General features: G+C 42.1%; 1 protein-coding gene across 2 annotated transcripts in view; it reads left to right on the top strand.

Annotated features, from left to right (window-relative positions):
- The first annotated feature begins 1003 nt into the window (after positions 1 to 1003).
- acsf3 (acyl-CoA synthetase family member 3) overlaps positions 1004 to 17554 on the top strand; it is a 32125-nt gene continuing 15574 nt past the window's right edge. Inside the window, exons 1-7 of one of the 2 annotated variants that reach the window (XM_056411922.1) lie at positions 1004 to 1092; positions 1769 to 2568; positions 5790 to 5945; positions 9124 to 9278; positions 10069 to 10214; positions 15129 to 15226; positions 15465 to 15591. In XM_056411922.1, the coding sequence (XP_056267897.1) occupies positions 1849 to 2568; positions 5790 to 5945; positions 9124 to 9278; positions 10069 to 10214; positions 15129 to 15226; positions 15465 to 15591 (1402 nt within the window). In that variant the 5' untranslated portion in view covers positions 1004 to 1092; positions 1769 to 1848. The other variant, XM_056411921.1, reaches the window with a different exon arrangement.

Genomic DNA, 17554 nt, shown 5'->3' with positions numbered 1-17554 from the left:
AGTGGAGGGGAGTTCTCCGAAACAAAGGCTCCAATTTTGTTAGGAACATGCCATCATCGTTTGCAGTGTAGGGGGTTTGGGGAGGGAAGCGAAAACTTTTTGAACGCGTGCCATGTCTGTACCATTCTCTTATCTGAGGCACGCGACTGCCAGCTGGCGGCTGAATGTGCCCACTTGCACTGTGATGATGAAGCCAGCCAAGCTAGTTGGCACACTGAGTGGTAGGACTGGCATGTGATCTAAAGCCAAACACAGCTCTGTGTGGTAACTGCGTGTATACTGCATTCCCCCTTCCCCATAATCATCTCTGGTAAGCAGCATCTCCACTGAATCTGCAGGTCCTAAAGAATTAAGAACAACAACCACCAAGCTGAGTTAAGAATAACAAGATGGCAGATAACAACAACCACTCATGCTATAGTAGCGGTGTAATAAATGATACATGTATCTTAAACAACCTGTCTGTGGCCTGTAATGCAACTAGAAAAGACGTATAAATTACTGTTACCTCCAACATCGAGTATCCCACAAAGTCAGATTATGTTTAACAATTAAACTTCACAAATATTTTTTTAGAGGTGAATGTTTTCTAAAAATACTTAATGAAATAAACCTAAAAGTAATATCAATCAAACTTGTATTTCAGACTCAAGGTCCAGATAGTAGAAAACATTACAATTAAAATTAAATACATATACAATCACAAGTAAAATACATAGAACTACAAATGCTTTATAAATAGACCGCTTCTCCAATAAATAAATAGACCAATTTCTCCAATATAGTGTGTATTGAACTTTATATTTGATACAACCATGCATGATGATTTCATTTTTGGAGTCATCAACCCGAAATAAAATATATATCTGCATAGATGAGTATTTAAATCATTTCCTTTATTGTAATAAAAGTAAAACGTCATTAAAGTGTCAAAACACAATGTTCTTGGGCAGTCAGTTGTGATTCAGGAGCTGGCTCTGCAGTGTGTACAGAATTTACGAGGCAGGAACCATTGAAGCAAACTGTTTCAAGCCGGAAGGTTAACGCTGTTGCACCGTCCTCCACTCCAAGACGATACGGCTTATCTTTTTGGTAAGGTTAAAGTACAGTTGCTTCTTGTGCGGCGGAACATGGACATTACTTTAGAAATATTCATGTAGTATTCGCTGTAGAAAGGATATTTTACGGTATGTTACTGTCCGGTCAGTATCGGGGTTGTCTGCCTGTCGCTGTCAGTTACCTAACGTTAAGTAATGTCAAATGACACATCCACGTTTACGGTTAACAGCAACGTTATCGCCTATGACGTCACTGAATACGATAACGTGCATGACATAAAGAACACCGAACGAATCCGTGATCAACTGGACGTTGTTAAACTTCATTTCAGTGCGCACAGTTACACTGAATGTCGTCATACTGGCGACAAGTATACACACTAGCTACTTTTTCTTTAGTCTGCCACCTTTTCTGCAGACCATATTTTAAAGTGATATAATAAACAATACATTTAATAATAATAATAATACATTCTATTTGGAGGCGCCTTTCAAGTCACCCAAGGTCACCTTACAATAAAATCAAACAGGATACAGGATATTTAAGCCACGTGCAGCGAGTTTGTGTTAAATAGTGCAATGCTGAATGAATGAAAGTGAAGGAAAAGTGATTGTCAACTGATCAAATGAAATATTTCAGATATATCTAAATGTGTGTGCTGTACTGCTGCTTGATCAAACTAAGCCTTTATTTCCCCCTTAACTCACAGATGTCTGACAGCAGTGTGCAAGAGGCTGAGGATGGAGCTGTCTTGATGTTCTGACTCCAGAGGGTCTGAAAATATTAAACATGCTGTCTAGACATGCTGCTGCCTGCCGCTCCCTGAAGTGGACATTACCTCACTGGAAAGACATTCTTAACAAAACGTATAGCCCATCAAAGCCAGGGCGATGGTTCGTGGGAACTGTGGCTCAAAGAGGGGCTCATAGATGGACTACAGCGCCATCATCAAGGATACAGCAGAAGCCAGTGTTCAAAAGAGCCCCGGCATTTGGAGATAAGCTCGCGATCATCGATAGCAGCGGCGGCCACAGCTACAAGCAGCTGTATAGCAGCAGCCTGATTCTTGCAGGTAGAATCAACTCTGCCCTCAACTCTGACTTTGGGGGTCTGGAAGGGAAACGAATATCCTTCCTGTGTGCTAATGATGCTTCCTATACAGTGGCACAGTGGGCTGCTTGGATGAGTGGCGGGACGGCAGTGCCACTCTACCCAAAACACCCTGAATCTGAGCTGGAGTATGTCATCTCTGACTCCCAGAGTTCACTGCTGGTGGCAGGGCATCCCTACGCTGAAACGCTTGAGCCACTGGCACAGAGGCTTGGGCTGCCATGTCTGACACTGCCCTCCACTTCAAACCTTGGCACTTCAGAAGGGGTGCACGGCCAAGAGGAGGAGACGGGAGACATCACAGACTGGGCTGATCGGCCAGCTATGATCATCTACACCAGTGGTACCACAGGGAGACCCAAGGGAGTTCTACATACACACAGAAGCATCCACGCCATGGTAAATGTTGTTTTCTAAACCATACTTGCATTGGAGACAAAGCAAATTACATTTTGACTCCTTCGTGGCCATAGACTCGTAAAAACTCGAAAAAAATGTCTTCTTAATACCGACTTTTTCTTGAAGATTCTGGCATTCAACGATGTATTTTTTGGGGGGGGGGGGGTTGTTCTTCAGTAAGAATCGCTTCACACTCGAGAGCCCACTTTTGTAAATTTGAGTTCTGACAATATCGTGCAAAATAATTAATTATTGTGTTAACTTCAGTTGTGTAGAAATATAAGACTTAAATTATTTGTCATATTATTTATTAATTATTTAAATGAATAAATATATACTTCAGCGCTGAATGAGTTAGTATGCCATGCATCTTTTTTTATCTTTTTCGTTGTTCTTTTTTATCTACTGCTGACACTACAAAAGATGACAGCTGGTTGGTTCAGGCTTTCTTAGTTTATTTTACTTTAGGAGCCCTCTTTGCGTCCCCCTCTTTCGACTTTCTGTTGGACATTCTTGATTTAATTCTCTCAACTTTTTTTTTTCAATGATGCGCACAGCCCTGTAGTTTCCTCCACTTTAGCTACTAGCGGTGCATTGCTCTGTGTCCATTAGGATCGCGCGCTTTAAGTTTGCATGGACGATGGAATTCATCATTAGAAGCACACAGTACAAATTAGTCTACAGTTAAAGAACATTACATTAAACTCAAGTGGACTTACTGTGCCTTTCTCGAGAAAAGTTTAGGTAATAACTTATGAAGATATTTGTGAATTTGTCCCATTGGCTTCTCGTTTGATTGACAGTACATGTGTGTCAACAGTGAAACAGATTGGTTCAAACCTTTTGACATCGCACTGGATGCTACAGCTTGTGCTCATGGACTTACAATAACAAGCCGTGTGTGTGAACCCTTTGTGTCTGTTAGGGTATCCTACACCTTTATGGCAGCTAAACGTAACAATGTTACAGAAATTGTATTTACCATCGTCTTTATGTAACACTGTAAAGTATTATAACAAATCAACATGCTATGTCTGCAGGGGCCAGAATATGTAGGGGCTCTAAATGCCTCATTGTGGGTGTGTACAGGTGCTTTAAGAAGCTCAGACACCAGGGACATCACAGTCAGGAATCTATTTCATCCCCGCAATTGCGAAATTTACATTATCTTTTTCATGCTGTTCATGTTTGTCTTCCGAGTTTGATTTCGGCCTATTAAAACATGACATTTGATGTGTCATGCGGTGAAGTGACGATCCAGAGCTCCAACAAATGGAAACATGGTAAATATATGCATGTTTCAAGTGTTTAGACATCCCCACACCCACATTTGATTCCCTGATTAGCATCTGGCGTCTTTTGTTCCAGTCGAGACTTTTAAATTATCACTAATTTATGCCATTAGAGATTTCCTGAAAATTTTCCTGGATATCTTTTAAATTGACCTACATGTCCGATAGTATGGAAAATTAAATCCATCTGATAGAAGACAGAGCTTCATATATTTCCAGTTGGCCCAGGGATGTGAGTGAGTAGATGATTAAGTGAGACTGTCTGTTTTCCTGGAAGGCAACAACATCAGGTTGTCAGAGTTCCTTGAAAGCAGCTCTGTCAGGTTTATATGAACGAAGACTTGAAGCAAACTTGCAAGGAAAATACCTTTCCTGTGAAACTTCCAAATTTGTGATCTGATCCTAATCTTCCACCATTTTGTCTTTGACAATGTCTCTATAATTAATATATATATATATATATATACATACTAAATGTTCTCTCTCAGTGACATTTAGTGGTCATAAACGAGGGAAGAGTAAACCTTATTGTCTCTTAAAACAAATACAGTGAACATAACACAATAACCAGGATACCTGTACAATGTAATGCAATTAAATGCATCTCCAATGTAGAAATAATTGTGTCACAGCCTCGACATAAATTGAACAGTATAATCTTTTTAGATTAAGCCTACTCACACATGTATTGTGTTCCTGCATTAATTGATATTCACAGCCACAAACATCTAAATCTTTACAGACGCAGTTCCCCTGCATGCTGCGAAGCAATAGCATTCGTGGATTCAGCAGCACAAGAATGAAGTTCAATCTGTTGCCATGCCCACCATAATCAAATCTAATTGTGGTGACTAAATTAACCTTAATGGAGAGTTAGTGAAGTTTTTTCCATATTTGATTCAAGGACACAGGGTGTTGTATGCCGTACAAGACCAAATGCTTTTTTAAGAGCGACAAGTATAAATAACATGTACTTTACTCGAAGAAATTTGACATCCTTTATTCCTGAGGTAACTCAGGGCTCAATTTCTGCATTTACAATTCCGGCCTTGTATGGCACTTACGAACAACTAGCTTCACAAACATGACACATCAAACAGTCGAGTGAACTGAGCCTATCTTGGTGTATGTTTGTTCACTTTATTTTATTTCTGCTAACTGTGAATAACATAAAATGACGTGACATCATACTGAGAGAGAAGCTATAATGATGGCATTTAAAAACATAAATGATAAACATCAGGATTTGAGTGTTCTTTCTGTACAGTTTGCATATCATGAAGGGAGAAATCAGTTGTTGAAGAGATGCATAGCAATGTCTCTGTTGCGTTCCTCCATTAGGGTCCAGGGAACCAGGGGAGGGACAGTAAAATAAACCCAGCCAAAGAGTCTAGGTCTAGGACATCGGACAAATAAACCACATTTAGAATGTATTAACAATTACAAGTGAAAACTTCTTTCTAAAAGGAAAGCGTTACATTTTTATCAAAAGTAACTTCGTAAGACCTAAATCAAAGAACACAATACAAGACCAACTGATAGGTCCCGCTGCTATACCAACCCCGGCACACACGGATCAAATGTCAGAAACACCACATCAACACACGCACAGCATGAACGCCGCCACTTGGAATCTCAACATGAGTCTCAGTCGAATAATAATGCAGTTAGATTATAATGATCTTGAGTTATTATTATGCTCTCCAACTGCAACCAAATTCACTCATCGCTGCGGTTGTCAGAAGTAATTCTTGCAGCAGCAGGAAATGACTAATTAAGGTTTGAGTACAGCAGTTTAGTAGGAAACCAGGCACAAAAACAACTTGACGGCACCACCACGACACAAAATAGCAAGACGAGTATCTGCAACTGATTGCGGTTGCTGACGCCCTCCTTTCTTTCCTCCCCTGCTCACCCTCTCACCCTCAGGTCCAGTGTCTGCTTTTAGAGTGGGCGTGGTCCAGAGACGACGTCATCCTCCACACCTTGCCGCTCCACCATGTGCACGGCATCGTGAACAAGCTGCTGTGCCCACTCTGGGTGGGCGCCACCTGCGTCATGCTGCCTGAATTCCAGCCTCAGAAGGTCTGAAGTGCACTGTGCCTCTCTGTTTAGTTCTCACTCTCTTGATACATTACACCTTTTCATTAACACCCCTGAACAAAAATGGCAGTTTAAGGTTTAGGTGGTGACTATGAGAAGTATTTTAGACCTAGAAGTTCTGTGTGGACATGGTGATGTTAAAAAAACATTCAGCTTCATCGAGCTACATCAATCCCACTATTTATATCAGTATTTCTCTTTCCCCACATTTCTTCCTCCTTTCTACCCGCTTCATCTTGTCTTTCCTATCAGCCGCCGCCTCCTCCTCCTCCTCCTCCTCCTCCTCCCTCTCTGACTGTCAAACTAAGTGTTTGGGGCTTAGTGATGAATTGCCTTGTGTGGCTTTGTATCTGACCAATGCCGACTCACGGCAGGGGCTTAAGCAGCGGATCAATCGATGAGCTGACATTGAGTGATGATGGTGCTTGTTTGGCCCTGAGAAAGGAGGGGAAGATGGGTTAGTAAGCGTGCGTTTGTGTGTGTGTGTGTGTGTGTGTGTAGGTGTGACTTTGAAACATATCGGGGTATAGATACACATGTTTTTTAATGTATGTGTGTGTTTTTTTGTCAGGTCCTCTGCAGCTGCGCAAGTGAAGGTAGATGCAAGGGAAAGGTCTTTAAAGGACATATCTGTCAACATGGGTATTGCTTCACTGTTATATCAGTATTCAGCTGTTATCGCTGACCTTGCATATCAAATCACAAAACCCCTCCTATCGCCCTCAAAAAAAAAAGCCTTTATTCTCCTCCTGAAGTAACAGTACATTGATGAAGTGATCGATAGTCTGTCTCTTCTATCCCTTAAGATCTCCGAAGGGTAGCCCAGGCAGCAGAGGCCGGCATTGATTTTGTTCTGAGTTTGCGCGGAGATAGTGACAAACATTTGCAGTGCAGGAATTGTGATCCAGTAAAACGCAGATACAGAATGTCTATTTCAAGTGTGATGCTGACGGGGGCAGATACTCTTCCTGGAGTGGCACTGGTCAGATTGTTTTGTTCATTTCATTCCCTACTGTACTGACGACTTCATCACAGCAACTCATATTTTAACTCTTCATTAACACATACAAATAAAACATGTCTTCACAGATATTATTGAGATGTTCAATGAGTGGGAGAGATAATGCATCAATGTATTGTGTTCTCTCCCAGATAAAGAGCTTTTATTGACGGGTTGAGGAGGTGCTACTTACAAACTCACATCTGCCTATTCTATCATTTTAGATTTTCTAAAGTAATATTTCATACATTAATGGTTTAGGCATAAGAAGACTTGTGGGGACACGGCATTGTTGTGTTTGGTTTTAAGTGATGACAATGTCTTTCTGAAGTCGTCCATCTGTCTTTCTACCATGTTGGTCCTGAGAGAATTATTTCAGCAACTATTGGATGGATTCAAATGCAATTGTATACAGCCATTCATGGCCCCCAGAGGATGAAGCCTACAGCTTTTGGTGATCCCTTCACTTCTCCTCTGGTGCCAACAGCAGCACACAGTTGAAATGTATCTAGTTAAAGAGCCTAACAACTAGTAGATGTATTGGCACATTAGGTAAAGACATCCCTGATCCCCAGAGGATAAACCGTTTCAACTTTCGTGTTCAAAGGAAAATGACTGATTAAAAAAGAAGTAAATCTAATACAAAATCTGACCACTGCGTCAGACTCCTTGACGTTTAGCGTCCAGTTCTTCTCAGGAAGAATTAGCAAGTGTTTAGGAGTCCCTAGTTGAGGCCTGAGTAGACCATAGAGTTGTTGAGGATGCAGGCCATGGCCCTCTGCTCTCCTCACATCCTGTCCCCTAGGTAGAGTTCAACTCTTTGATGGATATAAATTGCCTTGCTCTCCCCTCAAGACTGGACTTGGGGGAAGCGCTCCGCTGCACTTGATAGACACCACCCAGAATGGTCAGGGCACACTCGGTTAATAATCCGTCTCTGCACAAGTTCTAATCTGTACTGGCGACCTATGAACGCCCCACAATTTTTATATCAACTTGTAATGATCTTGTGAGATCATCTCAGCTATATTTGCCTATCTATTTCAGTTATGTTTGTTTATTTTGGGCAGAGGTGGTGAGAGAAGTTAGATAGATAATAGATATGGGGAGGTGGAAGGAAGAGTTTACAAATTGCTGGCGTATTAAGAAGGATATGGTGCGACTGTAGGTGAGATGGATGAGGGGAGAGACGGCATCTCTCGGTCTATGAGTATGTGTCTAGCGGTATGAGAGAGAGAGGGGGTGGGGGGGGGGGCAAGAGACTGCAGAGGCAGCAGAGCAGGAAATTACGAAATGGAGAGAGGAGGTAAGTGAATGTAAGATAGGAAGCAAAGGGTGGAGAGGAAAAAGAAAGATGAAGGGAGGCTGTGGGGTCAAAGATGAAGGTATGGAATGAAAAAGAAGCACTTGGGGAACGGAGGTAGAATGAAAGAAGAAGAAGAAGTGAAGGTAAGTAGACCGAGAGGGGAGTGGAAGGAGAGACAGGAGGGGAGGAGCGTCTGTCTCCCAGGAGGGAGAAGCTGTCGTTCAACTTCACTTAATTCATCGTCTACTGCGATGTACCCAGGTGTGTGTGTGTGTGTGTGTGAGAGACAGAGAGAGAGAGAGAGAGAGGGTGGGGGGGGTTAAAAAAGCTTTGTCCTTGAACAAGTGAGTTTACGTGCTATTTGAACAGTGTTATTATATGAGCATGGCAGTAGTTCATAATGTATGCTCATGCACATTAAAGCCTGCGTGTTTAAAGCAGGATGCTTGATGCAGCGGCGGATACGAGTGGCTCCTTCTGTAACGGCCAACAATCACATTTGTCAAAAGTAGCTGTGCAGAAAACCTTCGAGCTGGCCAGCAGGCCTTCTCTGCCCGACAGCGGTTGGCAGTTTTCCTCCTCCTGACCTTTACAAATCGACACATCTTTCTTCTTGTCTTTTCTTTCACGTTGTGTTGACAGGTTTATATCCCGACCTCACTCTGCCATTTACATCAAAAGAAAGAATAAAGCGACACTTTGACATGCGCAAATCGAATGAGTCTGTATGTCCTAATTTAGTTTGCATGGCCATGTCCATTAGATACACTTATTTCCTTTTCGCCTTTCCTTATCTCCCTCTGCCTTCCTCCCTTTTCAATTATATGGCGTACTTCTCTCTCTCTGTGTTCCAGGTGTGGGAGAGGTTGTTAAGCTCCAAGGCTCCCCTGGTTAATGTGTTCATGGCCGTGCCGACCATCTACTCCAAGCTGATCCAGTACTATGATCAACACTTCACACAGCCTCACGTCAAGGACTTTGTCAAAGCAGTCTGCAAAGAGAGGATCAGGTACTGGCTGTGGGATCAATGGCAGACAGCATCATGGGTTGATGTATATGTGGATGGATGCATATATGTGTGTTTATTTATATACATGACTGTTGTGAAATTAAATGAAAAAGCCGTAATAAATACAGGGAGCAAACTTAAAGTTGCTTCCCGACATGTCTGAAGCTGTCATTGTATTGCTTTATTTATGATCTTATGAATCATATGCTATGGCCCTTGCAGTCACTAGATCTAAATAATTAAGCGCCTTTAAGAGATTTGGGACCAATGTGGCAGACAGAGCTCTCCATCACCGGCACCATCGTCAAAATATTGAATAAGGGAATTTCTTTTGGAAGAATGGTGTTCGTCCCTCCTGCGGATGTTCAGAGACTTGTACTATCTGTGTCTAGGAGAAATGAAGCCGGCATCTGAATATTTGAATAGCGACCAACAATTGATATGTTTTGATGATGCAAAGGAATAATGTTATAACACGTTAAATATTCTTCTCATCAATGTTTTCCAAGTGTCCTAATCTTCCTAATTTGTTGGCTGTGTAATGACACTATTTTGAACTACTTGTTAGTTTTTCATCAAATTGTGCAAGAGTTTATCAACAACATTCTAACTAACTCATTGACTCTCACAAATCACCCACATCCTCTAGGAATGTGTATCAAAGCAACAAATATTATGGATGTACAAAAATGGTCGTAAACTTTTAAAACCATCATTACTCTGAACTCCTGCTAATTTCCAGTCCTGGTAGACTTTAAATCAGATTGTAATCCTCTCCCTCTCTCTCCAGGCTAATGGTTTCGGGCTCGGCTGCTCTCCCTCTTCCGACTCTGCAGCGCTGGGAGGAGATTACAGGACACACTCTGCTGGAACGCTACGGCATGACAGAGATCGGCATGGCACTGTCCAACCCTCTCAGGGGCTCACGCATCCCAGGTACACAAGCTTTACGCACTGGATACACCCACAAATTATCTTTTGCCTTATTGCCTGGGTTTAAAAATATGATGCAACCGCAGTAATGACAGCTGGTTTGATTCAGCCGACTCTCACGGTTTACTCTGCACTTTCGACCGAAGAAACCAAGCTGTTGGTGTGACCACACACTTGGTAGCTTTCCTTTTGTTTATTACATATCCCTCAAATATCTCTATAATAGTATATTATAATATTCCCCCTCCCTCCCTTCATGTGTTGTGTTTTGATGGTTGGCAGTTTCCTCTGCTGTGATGTCAGGTAAAACCCCATGATCCCAACGACACCGCCCTCACAAGTACTAAAACAAAGGCAATGTCTGGAAATGAGGTCAGACTGGCGGTGGTGGCTTTCTTCTCACGTCTCGTCCTGTCCTCCCCCCCATTCTTTCCCTCCCCACCTTCTCCTTCCCTTGCTGCTCCCCAGCCAAGTCTTCCTCTTAAAGGTAAAACTAATTAGCTTGCAAGTGGATTGGGTAATCTCCTGTGTCTGCTGTTTTGTTGGGGAATTGTTTTGTTTGTTTGTCAGGTAATGTTCGGCTTTGTTTGATTCCTCTCGGGTGATTATTAAGACTGGCTATGGTTCTATTGATGTTTCCACTGCAGACTTGGTGGAAGATGTGTGTACGTTAGTGTGCGTGTGCGTGGGCATAGGTGTGACTGTATTCAAGCATGAGCGTGTGCCTGTTTGTGTCAGTGTGTTCTTGTCTTGTTTTTAAGTAGGTTAAAATGGATCAATAGCAACCACAGGAAACACTCTCAGAAGAATAGTGGAGTGGAGTCACCCTCTCTTACACACACACACAAACACACACACTCATTTGTGTTTCTTTCTGCACTCTTATTGACTGCAATTGTATTAATATTTTTCTACTGTATTTAGGGCATCTAATTTGCCCGTTTGTATTGTGTAGCCTACAGTTTTGGAGCATTCCAGATTAACAGCAGTGTGGCTTTCTAGGTCATATAGTCCTTGTTGACATGTACGTATATATGTTATATATATATATGTAGTTCATCTGTGTTCTTTTTATCTCATAATTATCTCTCTGCTATCCCTTTCATCTTGTTAATTATTTTTCTTTCAATTTCTCAGCCTAGATGGATAATGACAGCATAGATGGATAATGTCATCCAGCCAAAGCTTTTGGTCTTTTATTAGATCAGATTTTACTTTACTTTATTCATCCCCAGGGGGAAATTACTTGAAGCAGTAGCAAAATATTTTTTACAAAAATACAATACAATAAAATTAAATAAAATAGCAGGGCATATTACATTAAAGAATATAAATAATAAAGGAAATGAAAATGTAAAAAATTTAAGTGTATACACTATACAGTGTATCTAGAGTATAAAGTGACAGCGGTGCAAGGTTTATTGATGTTCAATTTGAGGAGGATTTGGCCAGTGGTGATTTATTATAAAGTCTAATAGCAGTGGGCAGGATTGTTCTCCTGAATCTGCCCTTGTGAAGCGGAGCTGAAGCATTCTGTTGGAGAACGTGCTCCACTGTCCCTGCAGTAGGTGATGGAGAAGGTGGTCCCGGTTATCCAATATGGACAATACTTTCTTCAGGGTCTTCCTCTCCACTACCTGTTCTGGATAGTCCTGTTTGCAGCCGACGATGGAGCCGGCCTTCCTCACCAGTTTAGTGAGTCTGTTGGAGTCTCCAGCTCCAATGCTGCTCCCTCAGCAGACTAGTACAGAGCACTGGTCCAACAGACTGGTAGAACATCTCAGAGCACTGGTCCAACAGACTGGTAGAACATCTCAGAGCACTGGTCCAACAGACTGGTAGAACATTTCCAACATCTTTCTGCACACATCGAAGGATTGAAGTTTCCTCAAGAAAATGAGTCTCCTCCTCCCCTTCATGAACACAGTGTTGACGTTGGCCTTCTAGGTGATTTCTACCGGCCCACTCCACAAAGTCATCCACTACTGCCCTGTACTCCCCTTCACTTCCACCATCCATCCTTAATTGACCCCCACCACACAAAGCTTCTCACTCGGCAGCAGTGGTTGGATGATGTTTAATGCACTGGAGAAGTCAAAGAAAGTGATTCTCACAGAGCCACCGGTTCCATCCGAGTGCTACTGAGCTCGTTGCAGCAGGTGGATAATGGAGTCGTCCACTCCCACACAAGGCTGGTAAGCAAATTGCAGAGGGACCAGTGATGATTTCACCTGCAGTCAAATGTGAGCCAAGACCAGCCTTTCCAATACCTTCATCACATGGGATGTCACGGCAACTGGTCGGAAGTCCTTGAGGTCAGATGAAGTTGACTTCTTTAAAACAGATCAGGCACAACGTCTTCCACAGCACCGGGACCTCCTCCTGTCTCAGGCTCAGGTTGTAGAGGTGCTGCAGGACATTCTTGGAAGAATAACTGTAAAATCATCCATTCTAGACCTTTGTCATTCCCTTCTCCACTCCACATATATCTTTTCCTACCGAGCATGTAGCATTTATAACCAGCCTGTACTCTTCAAAATGGCCCTCAATCTTGTTGAATCATCGAGACCCAAATGCTACAAGATTTCTACCGTTGCTGATGTGAGATGAAAACAATTCTGACAGAGTAGGGCATAGACAAGAGGAGAGATTCCCTGAAACAAACCCTTAAATTGATTTTTGGACACGTAATTGAGGGAGACAAGTCTACGTTTCTTTTGTAGACTGAGGTGAATTTGCTGGACGGGGTGAAGAACCCAAGCAAAGACCCGATCAGATTTATCTTTTGTTTTTCATTTTGTTTTGTTATCTCTTATTTACCCAGTTTCCCTTCAGTATTCTTTTTACAGTTTCGTCCATCATTCCAATAGCTAATACCTGATGACTTTTTTATTCAGGTGACCCATATGTGGAGGCATTAGGGTCGATTTATGCAAGAAAAAAAAATTTATTTATTATTTTTTAATGTATAATATGTTCATAGTTATTCTGGATGACCCAGTTGTTAACTTGAAAAGTGACAGAAGTAGTTCTGTACCAAATGGAAAAAAGAGGACTGGAACGAGAAGTTCAACCCCTGGCTCCACACAGATATCCCGGTGTAAAGTGGGCGTGAATGTTGGAATGTCGGTTTCAAAAAGGTTTCAGAAATGGTTGGACACAGACAACCAAAGCCGTGACGGAAAGATATGACAGAGGAGGCCATTGATGATTACTTAAGATTAAGATATGTCGGAGGAGGCTATTGATGATTAATTAAGATTAAGATATGTCGGAGGAGACGACCTGTGAAAAAGTGTTCGGCTTGTCTTCAGCTCTGGTGTGGAAACATTTCGGCTTTAAGCCAAATGAGAGAGCAGTGTTGTTGTTGTTACTACTTATCGATGGCTAATATTTTGTTTGTTAACAAAGGTCAGCTGATAGGCTGGATATTGGTTCGTAAGAAATCAATAACTCCCTAATATTTCAGATTTAGTGCAATCTTTGTGAACAAAGCCCACAGACCATTTTGTTTATTGTTTTGTGATTTTATTTTTGTTTATTTATTTTATGGCTGTATATTAAGAATTTAAAGTGCATCACACTTTAAAAGGATGTACTTTCAAAATGATGCTATGATATTATCGTAATAACAGTGGAATAAAATGTTCTTAATATTACAATAACATCATTTATCACAACTATTTATGGGACAATAAATCAGCCAACAAATTGTGACAGGCAAAGGGGGTTTCCACAGGTATTCAAGTGTCCGACCAGCAGTTCACAAGATGTGAATGTCCTCCTGGTCAACTGCATCCTTCATACCGTCACTAATGAATATAAGATAGCGGAGCCACCTGGAGTTTAGGTCTAAGTGAACCTTACTTCTGTGTGCCGGTAGTTTTTTTTCTCTGCTGGACTGAGAGCAAGTGATGGTGTGTGATAGACTTTGCCAATCAGCCCTGGAGTGGATGTGATCAATATGAAGTGAGAGAATCACTCTTTAATCAGGACCTGACCTGCTCTTTATTGGGAGAGCAGTGGTCTGTGAGATGTCATAATAGCCTCAAGGCAAGAGAAGACCACTAAGGCCTTACTTGTGTATCCCCACTGCACTCTTTGCTATAATTACCTAACACACACACACACACACACACACACACACACACACACACACACACACACACAAAGATGGAGGCTGCAGGTGGTGTCAGTACATGTGGGGATTTCCAATTTGTAACTCATTTCTTACACATTTCCTAGTGATAGTTTCGCTTAAACATTCCTGCAGCTCACAGCTCTGAATAGTTTTACCGCTCAGTCCCTATTGTATTTTATAATTTGTCAGCTTAATTATAAAATGTTAAGCAACTGTGCTGCAATAAAAAGCCTTGTGAAATACTCGGCGGTAGTTTGGACTGAAAGGCTGAATTCTACTGTCGAGCCAGAAACTGCACAAGACATAAAAAAGTAGAGAGTATGACTGGCAATGTGGGTTTTGGAGGAGAGGGATGTCGTGAATTATGGGTTGACTTAATGCTGCAGTTCGGTGTGTTCTGGGTCTAGTATCGATTTATATGATTTCTCATATTTGGTGTTCACTTGATGTTGAAGTATCAGCTGTATCACGCATTGTCCCAGAAATGCCATTTCCATACAAGTTAACTGACTTGTGGTGACTGAGACGAGTGGCGTTTAGTGTTTTACAAGCTCAGCAAAGCATTTCATGACCTAGTTATGGCCTGCGGACAGAGGTTAATGCCATCTGAAGGAGGGCACTTCCAGTGTGTTAGAAATCATACACTGTGTGTCAATCACTCATTTGGTTCAACATCGGTAAAAGCACCACAAATTTGCTCATCTTGCGTTCAATAGTCTACTTTCCCTTTGTGCTCATGTTTTTTGTGTGTGTGTTTCTGCTTGATTTGTTGACAGGGGCCGTAGGATTGCCACTTCCCAGTGTCGAAGTCCGGATCGTCATGAATAACACAACAAACACCAACATTGTGGAGAGCAATCACCGTGAGACTCGGGTAAGAAATTAACTAACAATTTCTAAGACCATTTATTTTCAGAAATTTGAATGATGTCTCACTGATTTTGAATTTCAAACTCCATACTTTACCTTTTCCGATATAAATACAGTATTTTGCCTTCATAGCAAATGTATTGCCTTGCAGATGTTGGCTATTGGCTATAGTGCGCTCAACTCTTTCAAACTGTTTATATCTTCTATCTTGGGCTCTCCCTTTATCTCTAAAATTATCACAGGTACGTCCAGGTCTGGAGGAGAAAGAAGGGGAGCTCATAGTTCGAGGTCCCTCTGTCTTCAAGGAGTACTGGAACAAACCTCAAGAGACCAAAGAGTCTTTCACTGATGACGGCTGGTTCAAAACAGGTACCATCCCCTCCTGTCCACTACCCCCTTTCTCTTAACTCACCCTTCAACACTGTACGCCTACACACACATTCCCTTGGAGGGAGTGAAGTGTGCCACTAATTGCATCTCCATGAGTTGTGCTGTCAGCGGGATTCACAAAAGGAGGAAAGATGTCAAAAGATGTTTTAGTCTTTGATACAGACTGCACTTTCAAGGGCTTGATTTTAAACACTTTAACCAGGAATCCAGTCCAGTAGGCAGGCACACACACTGTGTGTGTGTGTGTGTATGTATGTTCACACACACACACATTTTTGGGAACTATGAGGGAGTGATAAATGGACTGTGTGTTTTGGTGCTGCAGGGCATTTTTCCTCCTAAGTGGTTGTGACTGCTCTGGGTCTTGAGAAACCAAGTATTGCTCTCTCTTTCTCTTTCCATCTCTCTTTAGTGTGTGTGTGTGGCAACACACACAGAAGCTGTCATCTCTCTCTCTCCCTGCAGCCCATAAATTCTCTCTCTCGCCCCCCGCTTCACTGCAAAGCCACAAGGAGACAGGCGTTAGGTTTTCTGGAGGGGAGGCTCGGAGAAACAGAAGGGAGGGCAGGAGCGATTGGAGTTTTTGATTGCCATGTGACAACAGACAATAAAAAAGGCCAGAAGCAAAAGAGTGAGGAGCTGGAACTATGTGTGGGGCTTAGTTAGAGAGAGTCCACTACAAAAGATGGCATGTAAGGCCCCAGAGTGAGTGGGGACGGTTAAGGTGAGGATGGAGAGCCGGTGGTGGTGGAAGACGAGAGGTTGTGGGGATGAATAGAAGCCAGGAAGGAGCAAATGATGGAGACTGATGCTGGGTTAGGCAGTGGCAGAGCAGGGCTGAGTGTGTTTAATTGGCTTTGCAGGCTGGAAGGACAGAGATCCAGAGCACCGCACGCTGCTGTCACACTCCATTACCGCCACTGGCCACATAATGAGAGCCGCGCAATCAGCTCCCCACAGACCAGTCCCTCAAGCCACACACACACACACACACACACACACACACACACACACATGCGCGCGCCATGGCCTGCTCAATATGAAGGTATCAAACACATTCCTTACCCACCCACCTGCCTGCCTTCCGTGATGCCAACTCAAACATACATACTGTAGATGTTTTGTTTTTTCCATCTAGGGAACCAAAAGTGACATTTTTTTATTATTCTTTGCTTAGACAATGTTAGGTGGTAGCTGAAGTTCTTGAGAGAACAACTTATTATTAAAGTGTTTATAGTTGTAATAATTAAGCAGTTTAGCCCGACTGATAACTATAACGTTACCGGGGGGTTCTGTTGAATTTGGCTGTGTTTCTTTGTTGTGCAACATTGAGCATATTATTAAAAGAAAACTTTCAAATGTGAATTTACACACCATCTCAAGCCACACCCACAATGCTTATCTTTTGTCACCTTCCCATCAATCTTTCTGTCTCTCACTTTTTCTACATCCTACATGTCATTGAGGAAAAAGAACAACTATTAGACGGCTCTACAGGGATCTGAATAAGATGAGATGTTTTCGGAGGCATCCACTAACAAGGCCAGAGTGGAGTGTTTCAGGAACCTTTCTGCTCTAAATTTCTTCTCCTAAGCACCATCTACTCTCAGCCTGCAACGCTCCATCAGTCTGCCAGTCAGGATTTGTATGCAGCCTGAGAGAATCAACTCGAGCCGAGAAGTGCCATTTATCAAACTGGCTTCTGGCTTGAGTGCAGAACCAACATGTTAGCTTTTAAGGTTCCCCAATGTTTACAGTTATCTGATGGCTCTTTTGATATAATGTATCTAAGATCTACAGGACGAACAAAGTTAAGATAAAACGGAAGTAATGTCCAGTGTTTGTCAGGCATGTTATTTCTAGATTTAGTATGAATTATTACAAAGATTGTTTAAAGAATATATTCTAATCTATAATATATTCTCTTGGACATTCCAAATTC

Source organism: Pseudoliparis swirei, chromosome 4, assembly GCF_029220125.1.
Source record: "Pseudoliparis swirei isolate HS2019 ecotype Mariana Trench chromosome 4, NWPU_hadal_v1, whole genome shotgun sequence".
Taxonomy (NCBI): Eukaryota; Metazoa; Chordata; class Actinopteri; order Perciformes; family Liparidae; genus Pseudoliparis; species Pseudoliparis swirei.
The sequence above is the reverse complement of the archived record's forward strand: the minus strand, read 5'-3'. Positions and strand labels throughout refer to the sequence as shown.